The sequence below is a fragment of the Rhincodon typus genome, chromosome 4 (genome assembly GCF_021869965.1).
Source record: "Rhincodon typus isolate 14 chromosome 4, sRhiTyp1.1, whole genome shotgun sequence".
Taxonomy (NCBI): domain Eukaryota; kingdom Metazoa; phylum Chordata; class Chondrichthyes; order Orectolobiformes; family Rhincodontidae; genus Rhincodon; species Rhincodon typus.
In genome coordinates this window covers 30,764,580-30,779,258 of record NC_063335.1, presented here as the reverse complement: position 1 = coordinate 30,779,258, position 14,679 = coordinate 30,764,580, and the positions used below count along the sequence as shown (strand labels likewise).

At 41.4% G+C, this 14,679-nt stretch overlaps 1 protein-coding gene across 1 annotated transcript; it reads left to right on the top strand.

Annotated features, from left to right (window-relative positions):
• The first annotated feature begins 446 nt into the window (after positions 1–446).
• On the top strand, positions 447–2,596 carry bhlhe22 (basic helix-loop-helix family, member e22). Its single transcript, XM_020533373.2, has one exon. It carries the CDS (start codon positions 742–744, stop codon positions 1,582–1,584), a length of 843 nt encoding a protein of 280 aa, XP_020388962.1. The 5' UTR covers positions 447–741; the 3' UTR covers positions 1,585–2,596.
• Positions 2,597–14,679: the final 12,083 nt, after the last annotated feature.

Genomic DNA, 14,679 nt, shown 5'->3' with positions numbered 1-14,679 from the left:
CCACACATGTCAGCGAAAGGCGTTTGTTCGATTTCTAACGGGACCAAAGGAAAAAAATGCCCTGGAAAACATATGCGTTAAGTTGTGTGTACAGATGGCTGGAGGAATAATGGAGCGGACGCCACCTCTCTAAGCTCGAGCTGTGCTTTCTTATCAGTGGAAAGTGGATGTGTACATTCAGCGTTACAGGGCTAGGTAGCCCTCCAGTTGGTGGGGGGGGGGGGGGGGGGGGGGGAGAGGGAGAGAGAGGGGGGGGGGGGGGGAGGGGGGGGGGGGGTGGGGGGGGGGGGGGGGGGGGGGGCTCGAAAGCGATCTGGCCGGCTGGCTTGTTTGTTACCGTTTTAATCCTATTAATTAAAACGTTAACCTGATTGGTGGACGCACGGTCCCAATAGGCAACCCTTCATAATAACCTGCTCTGAGATAATGATGTAAAAAGATTCCCGTCTGCTGATCACCACGGAAATATCTTGAAGGTGAATCCAACCAGATAAGCGTTAACGAGGTGTTCACCACCACCACCATCATCATCATCATCATCATCATCAGCAGCAGCATCGGGACAGAGCAAGGGTTCACACACACACAAAAAAAAACAGAGACAGAGAGAGAGAGAGAGTGTGTGCAGGCATCACCATCAAGTGGCGAAAAGATCAAAGTGAGGAACAAGTTGAGAAATTACAGATAGTTTATGCAACAACAAGGAGGAGGAGGGGGAAGAGGAAATCGCAGCCGGCGAGAATGGAAAGGAGCGTCCACCTGAATGGACCACAGGAGCAGGAGACTTTCCACTCGGCTCTCAGCGCCTCAGCCAAAAGGCTGGAGAGCACATTCCGGCCGGCGGCCGCCGCTCTCCAACTCTCGCGGGCCGAGTCCCGCTCGCCGCTGGTCTGCTACGAGGCGGCCGAGCCGGACGGAGTGTCCCAGCAGGCGGCAGCACACGGCGGTGGGCAGCAACACCGGGAGGGGAGCGGCGGGGACCAGAGTGTGGATGATGACAGCGATGAGCGCTGTGAGTTAATGTTAGTCCGGCAGGGTGGTGCAGACAGACCGGCCTCTCTGACCACTGGGGCTAGAGCAGAGAGCGGCTCAGCCAGTAAGAAAAACAAGGAGCAACGGGCCCTACGGCTCAGCATCAACGCCCGGGAGAGGAGAAGGATGCACGACTTGAACGATGCCTTGGACGAGCTGAGATCTGTCATTCCTTACGCCCACAGTCCGTCGGTCAGGAAACTCTCCAAAATCGCCACACTGCTGCTGGCCAAGAACTACATCCTGATGCAGGCTCAGGCTCTCGATGAGATGAGGAGGTTGGTAGCTTACCTCAACCAGGGACAGAGTCTCCCTACCGCCCTGCCCCCGGCTGCCGCAGCCGCCGCCGCCCTCACCCCCAGCCTCGGAGCCTACGAGCAGGCGGCTGGGGGTTACCCGTTCCCCGCCGGAGGACTGGCAGTGGCGGCGGCGGCGGCGGCTGCAGCGGCAACCGGAGCCAATTGTCCGGACAAGTGCACCGCCAATAACAGCAGTTCCCTATACAACAATGTCACATCCAGTCTCTGCAAACAGTGCAGCGACAAGCCTTAAATCAAACCACAAAAATGAAAAAAAAGGACAAGTCGCTAAACAGCATCAACAAACAAAAAGGGAAATCAAAATATTAACATGACCCCAGGTCACCAGGATGAACTTTGTTTTTGGTTTGGAAGTTGTATCTAAGAACTGATGATTTGTACATAAATATTGTTGGAAAAGTTTTTTGGGGGTCGAGGAACTGGGGGAGACGATCAACAAAAAAAAGTTTTTTTTTGTTTTGGAGCGGTGTATCTTTCAGTTTTGAACAGCTGTCCAGCCTCAGCAATATTTATTGTCACGGAGATTCCATCGCTATCACTAGCTACTATGGATTTATTTATATTAGTATCATCCAATGCTTTCTCAAAACAAAAAAAAATCTGTCTGCGGTGATTACGACTGCGATACAAGCTGCGTTCGTTAACTTCTCTTTAAACTGTCCTCGAGTTAAAGATAGAGCTACAAATGGCCATAAACTTGCTCCTTTTTTGTGTGCGTTTTCTAGACACAATCATCAGAATTGGAAAGGTAATGGAAAGGAAACCCGGAAATCAGTTAGTGTGACAAAGGAATTTGATGTAAATTTATTTCTTCAGAGTTGGGTTTTATAGGAAAAGGAGTTTATGAAACCGTTTAACATGACGCGGTTTTCTTTGTGTTTCACGTTACTGTACAGATTAAGATGTGTTCAAATATTTTTGTTACATTTCTTATAACAAAAAAACGCTATTTACCCAAAGTGAGTTTTTTGTTTGCATGACGGCACAGTGCCTGTCCATCTGCAATATATAAATATATAAATATCATATAAAGTATGTATAGAAGGGACTTGCGATGTTTTTACTGCTGTCGTGTGTTTGATTTGCAGTTTGTGTGAACTCTGGTGATAAGTTGGTACCACTGCCTCCTTAAAGGGTCTGTTGGCAGCTGATGATGTATGAAAGTGATTATGTACAAGCCTGCCCCTGATTATAATATATAACCATTTCTATGTGTCATCCGTGTTGGAAAACAAATTTATTAAACATATTTTGAACAAACGATATGTATTCAATTTTTTTTTGTCCCGTAGCTAATTTAAAAAGGCAGCAAAAGTGGCGCAGGTTAGGTGACATCATATGAAAGGCTTAAAAGTCTTGACATAATACCATACTAATGGCTTTTTGAGTGAAACAATCGCTTTAAGAGGTAAATCGGGAAAATGATCACCGCTAATACAAAAGCAAGACATTCTGATAGACTATCTGGTGGACAGCCTCATAGTCAAGTCCTCTCAAATCTCTCACTTTTAACAAAAAAGAAACATGTTGAAAAGGAAAATGTTGGCTGGCGTGACTGAACCAGATTTCATATAACGACATATGGCGTGGAACTGAATTGTACTCTACCACTTGATATAAATTTGCATTATACCCCTTTTCCCAGTTATTTCTGAAGTCATTTATGAATGCTTAGAACCAGTTACGCTAGAAATGTAATAACCATTTAAACTACCCTAGCGCCGAAAAAGACTTGGAGAATATATTCCAGATAATGGGGTCGGCTTGACCAGCTTTTAAGAGATACTTAGAGATACCGTTTGAACATTCAACGGAGCTGTTTGTGCTCAGTCCCCGGCTGTATGCCTTAGACAACACTAAACGTGGTAGGAACTGGAATTTTTTTTTGCTCCGCTTATTGTCATAAGATTAATCAGAAGCTGTAAGTTTTCAGGAAACATTGCTGTACCACAAAGCAAGGCTCGGCAGCTGACGCAGAAGGGTTCACTAGCCCGAGGCCAAATGAAATGTCTCTCAGCATTTAGATTACAAAGCCTCGGTACACCTAATTATGATTATTAAAACAATTTCCATGACGATGTCTAATATTATGTTAATTTGAAAACAACTGTGTATGAAAACTGTCGACTATAATACCTAAATTCATTTAATGAAACACATCGTTAAGGCAATTAAACCTCCTGGATGTGATTAAGGAACATAATTGCGACACTGTTCATTGCTATAATTGGGTGTCTTTAATCAAGGGGTATACTGAGGAGCAACACTGGTATTACTTTGTATTGTCCTCACTCTGCTGTCCATCACTCTGATTACAAATCAATCCCAGCTACCAGACTTTTTTTTGCATAATAACGTAATTGGATAATATTATAGTGAGATTTTCTGTCCAGTATTTTATTGATGTATCCCGCTCTGAAAACTGTCGTTTTATTTTAGAAATTTCACTGAGTAAAACTGGACCAATCTTCGAAAAGGGATTCGTGTTTTTTTTCGCTCCCTGGGCAGTTTAGCTTCAGTGATACAATAAGTACCGTATTATTTACAATGGGTGTGTCAAGTTCTCAAAACATTTCAAATCAATACAGATTGTGTAAGTCGACCGTCAGTCGCGTGTGTTACAGGTTAGAACACTGCTGATTGGATTGTGGAAAGATCCTTGTGTTTGACCGCAGTCATTACGTGTAGATTCAGCCAGTACCGCGGGGAATTGCCAATGTAACAAGGGGGCAGTAATATCCCAAACATTCTATTACAATGCAACACGACTCATAAGTCAATCGATTATTTATCCCTTCAACTGTTAAAACTACCAAGCTTAAACTTTCAAACACCACACGCTTGGATGGAGCTAGATTCCAAATCGATTTTTTTTTAGAAAAAATACATTTTATACGTTAGAAATGGACATAGTCTTCGCGAACTGTTATAATCTCAAACTGATTTTCTCCTATGTTAGGATCGCTAGCGCAAGCTTCACTGCTTCATCAAGACAGCAACAATGAGCGAGCTCCAAACGAGTGTTTGGGTGATCGGATCATTACGCCAAAAACGGCGGCAGCTAAAAGTGGCTTTGCCAATATTTATTTTTCTGCTGCTGTGCTTTGTTACTTTTAACACAGTTTTTTTGTTTAATTTAAATCACGAAAATATTTAAGCCTATTATTCCTTCGAGGGTACAACAGAGTCCCTGGTCGAAGAGTGACTAATCCTTGCTTGTCCCAGCATGAGTGACATTGACTTTCATAATGTAATGACTTATGAAAGATATAATCATGTGTTAAATTGAATCCTCCGTTTAACTGTTAATGGTGTGCTCAGGGCACATTTACGTATTAGATGCTATGGTAACTAATTACTCTACCGCTGGAAAAAAAGAGGCGATAATGCACTTTCAGACTTTGAGAAATAATGACCAGAATTCACAAGCTACAGTAACCATCGTTCTTGTTAGGTTTACACTGTAGGATAGGATAACCGGTGTTAATGTTACTTTTTCTCCTCGAGGATATACTTTCACGTTGTGATAATGAAAGGGAGATTGGCTTCATGCCCTCGAGATGTAGGCAGACTACAGATAAGGCACTGTTTACCCCCACAGACTTTGATACATATATATGACAATAAAGCTAATTCAATTCAATTCAATTCATTTACTAGACAGTGTAAAAAGAATATATTTCTGCCTGGTTATAGGACGATATAATTGTCTTGGATACATAACCTCACATGTACAATTCTTTGGGACAAAGCTGATTATAAATGATTGTTGTATTGGCTACTCCACTGTAGAATGTAGAACGAGGCGCTCTCATTGCATTTTTGATTTCGTTCAAGGGCACATTTACTTAAAACGTGACACATTTCACGGGGCCAGGCGTTTTTTTTTACCTTCCCCGCCATTAAACCCTATGCCTTAGCAAAACAGATTTGGTAACTTATTTTCGGTTGCAGAAAAGTTTACAGCATTAATGGAAACATTGTTTATCAAGAAGAAGACATCTTAAACACCAGCTTAGAAAGAAAGTAGTTTGTCATTGAAACTATTGCAGACACTACAGGATTGTGGACAAAAAGCAGATCCTACTATGATCGTGACATTTTGCGAGGAAGACTGAGAAATATATGTTTAATGTTAACTGAACAGATGTTTAACAATTTTATTTTACAATTGATTTTGTTTTCTCGGTAAGCCATATGATTTGCCAACCGGTCTGCGTTTTCATATTGAATTGATTGAGAGATTACTGTAGTTGATATCATTCTGACTGTACAATCTATTTCCCCAGTTGCATTTCAGTCTTAACCACTGTATCATGAACGCATTGTTAGCCCGCTAAAATACATTCACGTGCACCCATTCAGTCTTACTCTCAACCTCTGTTAATTTTTTTATTAATAACCAATCAGAAAGGCTGACACGTTATGGCAAATAAAAAGCTGAAGTTTATGATCTGTGGCAAGCATTTTATTATAACATTTCGAAAATTACATACTTGATAATCAAACACTACTCGGTAGAACACAACGTTGTACAAGTGATTCAGATATTTAGATAATACATTCAAAGTGACATCGTAGGATATTTTAATTCAGTTCATTGAGAGGGGCAGGAATAACAGTTATAAACTGCCATGAAAAATAACTATTTCTGTCTAGTCTCCTAATCTGTTTACTCAAACAGTCAAATTCCTATAACAATTTCTGAAACTATTGGTTCACTGAAGCATAAAATGAATCATTGCAGCTATAGATCTATGACTGATTACCAAGTTCAGTTAAGGACTGGACTCAAACTGGTTAAATAATCTTACAAGCACAGGCCTTATTTCATCAGGCAATAGCATATACTGGCAAATAATAGTTAGCAACTCTGTTATGTAATTTAGGACAGCAAATACTACGATTTTTCACTAATCACGGGTTTGCAAACTAGTTCCAAGACACACATTCAATATTTCACAAAATATTTTAATCCATCATAAGTCATCAATAAGTTTATAATTTCAAACAATGACTATCTCAGTACTATCTTCTAACACAACACAACTTTATCGCATCAACATGTGATAATAATGTCTGTTATATAATACAAATATTTGAAATCATATAAGAGGAAGATTGAAGTAATTAGTTCTGAATGTTCCTTTGCATCTGTACAAAGAATTCTATTAAGGTTAGTTGCTGCTAACCAAGGAAGGTTGCAATGAAATATTTCCTGATCCACTCTAGTTGATTTGGTCCCTGTAACACATTTCACTTACAAGTTTTTAAATATCCATTAATTCTGTGCCTTTGAATAGTGACTCCTAGCAGTTTGCTTGTATTTAAAGTGTACAATTTCTGTCCATGGCAGAAGATTTCATTTGTCAGGTAGGTACAAGCTCTGGAATTGCATTTTAGATCCCCAGTATACTATGTAAACACAAGCTGGAATATCTTACAAATTAACACTGATCAAAAAACATGATTTATTATTGTCAAAATGAAGAAATCAAACTGTACATGCTTAAATCAAATGGTTATTATTAAAGTGCTCTCTTACAGAATTTTATGAATGTTTGCTAAGATGAGAACATCAAGTAAATACAGATGTTGGCATCAGCCTAGTAGAGTTCATGCATTTCAGAAGTCATTTGACTTTGCAGTGGTCAGTGCTAGAGAATTTTTGTTTTTGTTTCAGATTTCCAGTATCTGTAGTCCTTTGTTTTATTTTACCAAATAAAAATGCTGGAGAGATTCATCAGGTCTGGCAGCATTTGTGGAGAGAGAAACAAAGTTAATGATCAAAATTCTTCAGAACTGAAAGTAATGAAAAATGCAGGATTTTATACTTTAGACAGAAGTGGATGAGGAGCGAGCATAATAGGTAGTGCAGAAGCCCAGTGCAAAAAACAAAGGGGTTGCTAATTACGGTGAAAGAGAAATAGTGACGTAAAATGGGTGTAAATTAAGATGCAGAAAGATGAAAATGAGATGTCTCAGCTTGTCAGCAAAGTAAAGACACAATCAAGACAAGGTGATGACAAATGGAGTGTTGGGGTGGGGGTGAAGAATGTAGGTAAAATAGGAGAAAGATGCCATGGGGTCAGGCTCTGAAGTTGTGGAATTCAATTTTGAGTCAGTGAAGCTGTAAGGTGCCAAAGTGAAAAATGAGGTATTGTTCCTTGAGCTTGTTTGCTGGAATATTGTAGTGCATTCTACCAAATTGTTAGAATGAGAGAAAGATGTTTTTTTGAAATGCTGAGCAATGGGAAGGTCAGGGTAATTCCTATGGATGGAGGGGAGGAGTTCTGCGAAGCAGTCATCCAGTCTTCTGGTCAATGATGATCTCCAGGATGTTGGTAGTGGATGATTCAGCAATGGTAACACTATTGAATGTTAAGGGGCAATGGTTAGATTGTTTCTTACAGTCATAGAGTCATACAGCATGGAAACAGATCCTTCGGTCTGACCAGTTCATGCCTACTATAATCCCAAACTAAACAAGTCCCACTTGCCTGCACTTGGCCCACATCTTTCCATACATTTCTTGTTCATGTACTTATCTAAATGTCTTTTAAACATTGTAACTGTACCTGCATCCACCACTTCCTTGGGAAGCTCATTCCACATACGAATCATTCTCTGTGTAAAATAAATGGCCTTCATATCTTTTTTAAATCTTTCTCCTCTCACCTTAAAAATGTATTCCCTAGTCTTGAAATTCCCCACCCTAGGAAAAAGACACCTGCCATTTACCTTATCGATACCCCTTATTATTTTATAAGCCTCTATAAGGTCACCTCTCAACCTCCTACACTCTAGTGAAAAAAGTCCCAGCCTATCCAGCCTCTTCTTATAACTCAAATCCTCTATTCCTGGGAACATCATGGTAAAATCTCTTCTGAACCATCTCCAATTTAATAATATTCTTCCTATGGCATGGAAATGGTCTTATTGGAGATGGTCACTTCCAGTATAGAGACGACAGCATTGTGAGCAGCTAATACACTAGACTAGATTGAAAGAAGTGGACGTGAAACCATCTGTAAGGAGTGTTTGGTGCCTTGAACAGTCAGGAGGAGGGAGATGAATAGACAAGTGTTACACCTTCTGCGATTTTATTTTTATATTCACTTGTGGGACATGGGCTTCACTGCTGGGCCAGCATTTAGTGCCTGCCCCTAGTTGCCCTTGAGAAGGTGGTGAGCTGCCTTCTTGAACCACTGCAGTCCATACGCTGCAGGTTGACCCACAATGCCATTAAGGAGTGAATTCCCGGATTTTGTCCCAACGACATCATGGAACAACGATATATTTCCAAGTTAGGATGGCAAGTGGCTTGGCAGGCAAATTGCAGATGGTGGTGTTCGCACATTTCTGCTTGTCTTTTGAGATAGTCGTGGTCATGGGTTTAAAAGCGTCTGCCTAAAGATTGTTCATGAAATTCTGCAGTGCATCTTGTAGATAGTACGCACTACTGCTAGACCATCAATGGTGGAGGGAGGGATGTTTATGGATGTGATGCCAATCAAGCAGGCTGCTTTGCCCTGGATAGTGTCAAGCTTCTTGAGTGTTGTTGGAGTTGTACTTATCTAGGCAAGTAGGGAGTGTTCCAACACAGTCCTGACGTGTGCCTTGTGTATGGTGGACAGGCTTTAGAGACTCAGGAGGTGAGTTAGTCTCCACAGTAGTCCTAGCCTCTGAACTGTTTTTGTAGCCATTGTATTTGTATGGCCAGTCAGTTCAGTTTCTGGTCAATGATAACTCCCAGGATGTTGATAGTGGGGGATTTAGCAACACCATTGAATCTCAAGGGACAATGGTTAGATTGTTTCTTATTGGAGATGGTCATTCCCTTGCATTTGTGTGACTTGATTTTACTTTCCACTTTTCAGCCCAATGTTGATATTGGCCAGAACTTACTGTATTTAGATAGGGACTGCTTTAGCGAATATCACTATTTATGATGGAGGAAATGTCATTGATGATGCAGCTTAAAATGATTGCGCAAGGGACACTACCCTGAGGAATTCCCGCAGAGATGTCCTGGAGCTAAGAAGACTGACCTCTACAAACACAATCATTTTTCTATATGCCAAGTATGACTCCAACCAGTGGAGAGATGTTATCTAGATACCCATTGCCTTCTGTTTTACCAGAGCTCCTTAATGCCACACCCCTCAAATGTATCCTTGATGTCAAGATTGCTTGGGAAGGTGCCATGGGGGAGAGTGAGTAAGTGTTAGGAATAATGGAGAAGTGAACCAGGGTGTTACAGAGAGAATGCTGACATGGGATTGGAGGAGAAGATTGTTTGTGGTGGTATATGCTGGAGGTGGCAGAAATGGCAGATGATGACCCTTTGAGCTGGGCTATGAAGTGAGAACAAGGGAAACTGATTCATATTTTATGTCTATTTACAATACTTTATGCAAATGAATATTTGAAACAAGCCTGAGTTTATACTTGTGTAAACAAATCCTAATCAACAAAGCAGACAGCTGAGTATAGAAAAGTGACATCTTAGGTAGTGTGAATTTCTAAATGAAGGAAATGAACTATAAGAAAAAGTATAGAGGAACCTTTTGCACTAGTCCAATACTTTCGGAAACCATACAGCAAAGCCTCAAACCCAAACTACTGATGAATCCATGCCATCAGTTTCTGTTTGCCTGCAGCCGAGTGCTCAGGTTATTTCATTAGGGAACTTAGCTACAGGTTGGCAAAAATCAAGTGACTTCCCAAGTATGTGTAATGTTGTCCGGGTGTTTAACTGTAAAAACTATACAGTTTAACTGATGGAGCATGGTGGATAATTCCTTCTGGTCCATCTACATACAGTTGCTTCATTTCAAAAGGAATTCTTGAACTCCTACGGTACAGAAGAGGCCCTTTGGCCCATTGAGTCTGTACTGCCAAAAATATTTTACTACCTACATTACTCCCACTTTCCTACACTACTCTCATTTTCCAGTGCAAGGTCCATAGCCTTGAATGTTATGACACGTAAGTGCTCCTCTAAGTACTTTTTAAAGATTGTAAGTTTCCCAGCTCAAGCAACCTCCCAAGCAGTGGATTCCAGACCCTCACCACTCTCTGGGTGAAAACCTCCTCTAAAGCTCCTGCCTTTCACTTTAAAATTATGTCCCCTTTGTCACTGACTCTGCAACTAAAGGGAACAGCTGATTTCTGATAACCCTCTCCATGCCCCTCATAACGTTATACCCCTCTATCAGGTCCTCCCTCAACCTATTCTGCTTTAAAAGAAAACAACCTGAGCTTATCCATCCAGCATCTCTTTATCATTGAAATGCCCCATCTCAGGCAACATCCTGGTGAATCTCCTCTGCACCCCCTCCAGTGTAAATACACCCTTCCTATGGTGCAGTGACTTGAACCACACAGACTACTCCAGCTGTGGCCTGAACAAAGTCCTGTACAACTCCAACATAACCTCCCTGCTCTTATAATCTGCATGACTACCGACAAAGGCAAGTGTCCCATACGTCTGAATTACCCTATTAACCTTTCCTGGTACCTTCAGGAATCTGTGGACAGCACTCCAAGAACCCTCTGTTCTTCTGAGCTTCCTAGTATCCTGCCAATCATTGAGTATTTCCTTTGTCTTGTTCCTTCTCCCTAAGTCCATTAGCTTACAGTTATCAAGATTAAATTCTATCTGCCACTGATCTGCCAATCTGACCAATCTTTTTTTTTATCCTCACTGTTATGAAGCAATTTGCTTTGAAAATGTATGAAATATAAATAATATTTAGTTAGGACAAACATTACCCAACTATTACATGAGGCCAAGGGGCAAGAACTCTGGCTCCAAAATAAGTCCATTCCTTTAGTTACATTCTAGTTACTTCTGCAGGTCAGTTATCAACATTATCCTGAAATAGTGCAGATCTACATGGCCCACGCTTTGGATGGCTGCGTCTGTCAACTATTTTCAAATATTTCATTATGACATATAACATCTAGGAGCTATTTCAACCCCAATAATCAGTCAACACTCAAATCTCACCAAAGATCATTCATCCAAATGGAACAGTCATTAGTTGGTCACTAGACAACTGTCAGGGACAGGTTTGAGCTCATTAGAAGGGATGTAGGTACCAGGCACTCTTGATAAATGCAGTGAAGAATGCAACTCATAAACTTTGAATGTGTTTCCATTAGCATTCTGGCTGCAGTATGCTCAGGAACCACACTCACTAAACAGTGTTGCTCCCAGTTGGAAGCTTGCAGTTCCAGTAGAAATTGCTTACTTCTCAAAACCCAAAAAGAGCCAACAGACAAACTCTGCTTACATCCTTTGACTGTATGGAGCTATCTGCTTTTTACACTCAGTTACATCATCATCATTAGACGAGTGATATAGGTTGTGAATTCACCCAGAACTGCTCCCACTTCACTGTTGAAGGTTGGCAGAAACATTCCATCAATTCAGAAGTGGGATTTCTGCTACCCTTTCTGTACAGTTAAGTGGGTGGCTGGATTCAACGCTTGGGAAATTTGATACACATTTCTTTACTTTAAAAATACATTCACTTCTTTATGTGTTTTATTATTTTCTATGAAAATAAAATCTTCATTCAAGTAACCACAAATATAGTCAATACAGTAAAATATCCTCTATGGTACATCCTGTCATCCAACTGTGTCCTTTTTTTGTTCTTACAGTATATTGGGTGGTATTTTCTGTTCCTTTGAAGGCGTGAGCAATGCTGATACTATTGGGAAAATACAGCAAAATTGGAAAAATCCGATTCATGATGTTAAGAAAATAATTTCTCATTTTCCTTTTCAGATTTAAACAGCAAGTTCGGAATCTCGCTAATAAGTGGCAGTTACCTTATTTCCAGTCATTTGCATCTCACTATTAGCTAATCTCACCTCATTTCTATTCCTTACTCCCAATTCCCCCTTTGTTCCCCAAGAAAGCACACAGCAGCAATTCCTGAAATGAAAGGCGGAGCAGTCACCTGGCAGCAGCTACTCGTTGCATGCATTTCCGGGACTTCACTTTCACCGCTGTTCCCCGATACGTTTCGTGGATATCATCCATGGAACAGTCCGTCCCTCTTCCGGGTATCATCAAACGACCACCCTCACCACATCATCGTGGCCGCTTTGTAATCAACTCAAACACCTCTTTGGTCCTTCAGGGCTTCACTTTGAAGTTCACGCTTACTTATGACTTGGATGCTTCTTTCAACTCACTTTGCATGCAGGGACACTCATGCATCACCTCCATCTGATAGGGTGCATCTGATATGCCTTTGAACTTGCTTCTTTGGTGCGCTCACTTTGTGCTAACACAGAAGCTGCCAGCCTCTCTGACTCACTTTGATCTTAAATGTACATAGCAAAGCAGGTAGCTTGTCATGGTACAGGGCACTGAACAGACAATAGGGTGGACATGCTAGCTCCATGCTACACCAACGTCATGCCTACAGCAACCGATGTTGAAAACACACTGAATGTGCTTCAGTCAAATAACCATGCCTGAAAAGGCAAAGGGCATTAATCCTTGGTGGGGTCAAGACTCAGTCAAGGGCCTTGTCTGATAATGATTCCAAGGGGTTGGCCATGGTTAGGGAATAGCTTGGACATGCCAGAATCCAGTGTCCTTGCAATCCCAGGATTAGGCTGTGCTCAGTCCTGCAGCTGAAGAGCCTACAGTTCAAGGATTATAGGTACATTGGTCAGCATACTGTAGAGATCTCAGTCCTGGGGCTGAGCCATGCTCAGTCAGAACATCCTTACAGGTCAGTCTAGGAATTGGCCCATGGTCAGTCTTGTTGGGGGTAAGGGACTTATTGGCATTAATGGGAGAGGTGTTTACCAGGGGCAGACTATGGCATCTGGGGGAAAGTGGGAAACTGAAGTCTGATGATAGGGTTCATTGGACTGGTTGCTAACAGAAGACCAACAGTGAAAGTGAGGCAGGGGGGAGGAGATCAAAGGATAAAGTTTTACAGAAACTGGCAGGGAATTGGATGGTTCAGAAAGAGAGTTTTCACAAGTTTCCATCACTCTGATAATTACGTGGGGACACTGTTGGGTCAACAAGGCAATTCTCAAAACCATGGGCTCAATAGGTAAATTAAGGACATTAATGAACATGTGAAGTGCTGAAAGGTCATCTGGGATGCAAGAACAACAAAACAAAAGAGACTATGTAGTATGAAGTATGGGGAGTGCGAGAATCATTCTGTAATTTGACAGCGAGTCATTCAGATGAAAAGAAGCTGAAACCATCCCACCTTCAAACAAAAGTCAACAACACAATAACTAGCGAAGATGTCTACCACCACACACAAAGTGAGTAGAGTACTGTTTTCACTTTGGGGGTGGGGTACAATTCTTTGAACATGAGGCTGTTCTGGGGGCAATTGTATGAATCATGCAGCCACTAATTCTGTGATGTTACCCACCTGGGACCAAATTGCAATCTATTGGCAGGCGATTCTTTTCGCAAGATTGAAGATTAAAAATTATTTAAGCTATCATGACCATTATATCAACTTGCATCAATTGCCTTCTTGCCATTTTTTTTCTCATTCACAGGATGTGGGTGTCACTGCCTAGGCCAGCATTTATTGCCCATCTCTAATTGCCTAGAGGGCAGTTAAGAGTCAACCACATTGCTGTGGGTTTGGAGTCACATATAGGCCAGACCAGGTAAGAGTGGCAGTTTCCTTCCCTAAAGGACATTAGATGTTAGAGAAGCTAATGTATACAGATGTTAACTTAAATGTCTTATCTTGGTTTGCTATCTCTGCATCATTTTTTGTGCCCGATACTGGAACACGATGCTTGAGAGTTGCCATATTCTCACATCAAAATGTAAGTATGCCAGGACATGATCAGTGATGTTGACAGTGGTTTTTCTTTTGGGAAGGGCATCATCGCTGTAGATAAGTGCCTAAATCTCACACCCAAATGTAGTTTGAATACTCTGGTTCTTCAATATACATCTGGATAAGGTTACATACCTCAGAGTTCCTTATTGAGTCATGACATTGGTTCCTTACTGTGTCAGGGCATAACATGAGGTTTCAATGTGATTGATGTGGGTATTCGTGAGTACTGTTACTCATGTGCTTTTATCTCTGACATTCCTCACAGATTATCAGCTCGTGCACCTGACATTGACCCTGTAGTTGGAGGTCTCCTTGTGGCATTGGTACATCTCTGTTGACAGCATCAATGGTTAGAGCAATCACATCATCTCAAAGCCTAGCCATAACCAGTAACCTCCAGCAGCTGCTACACAGCCTCCAGAGGGAGAAACAGTAGGGTGAAGATTCCCTGGCTGTGGAGAATGATC

Coding starts and splice junctions, on each gene's coding strand:
- bhlhe22 (XM_020533373.2), top strand. CDS start 742: ATGGAAAGGAGCGTCCACCTGAATGGACCACAGGAGCAGGAGACTTTC.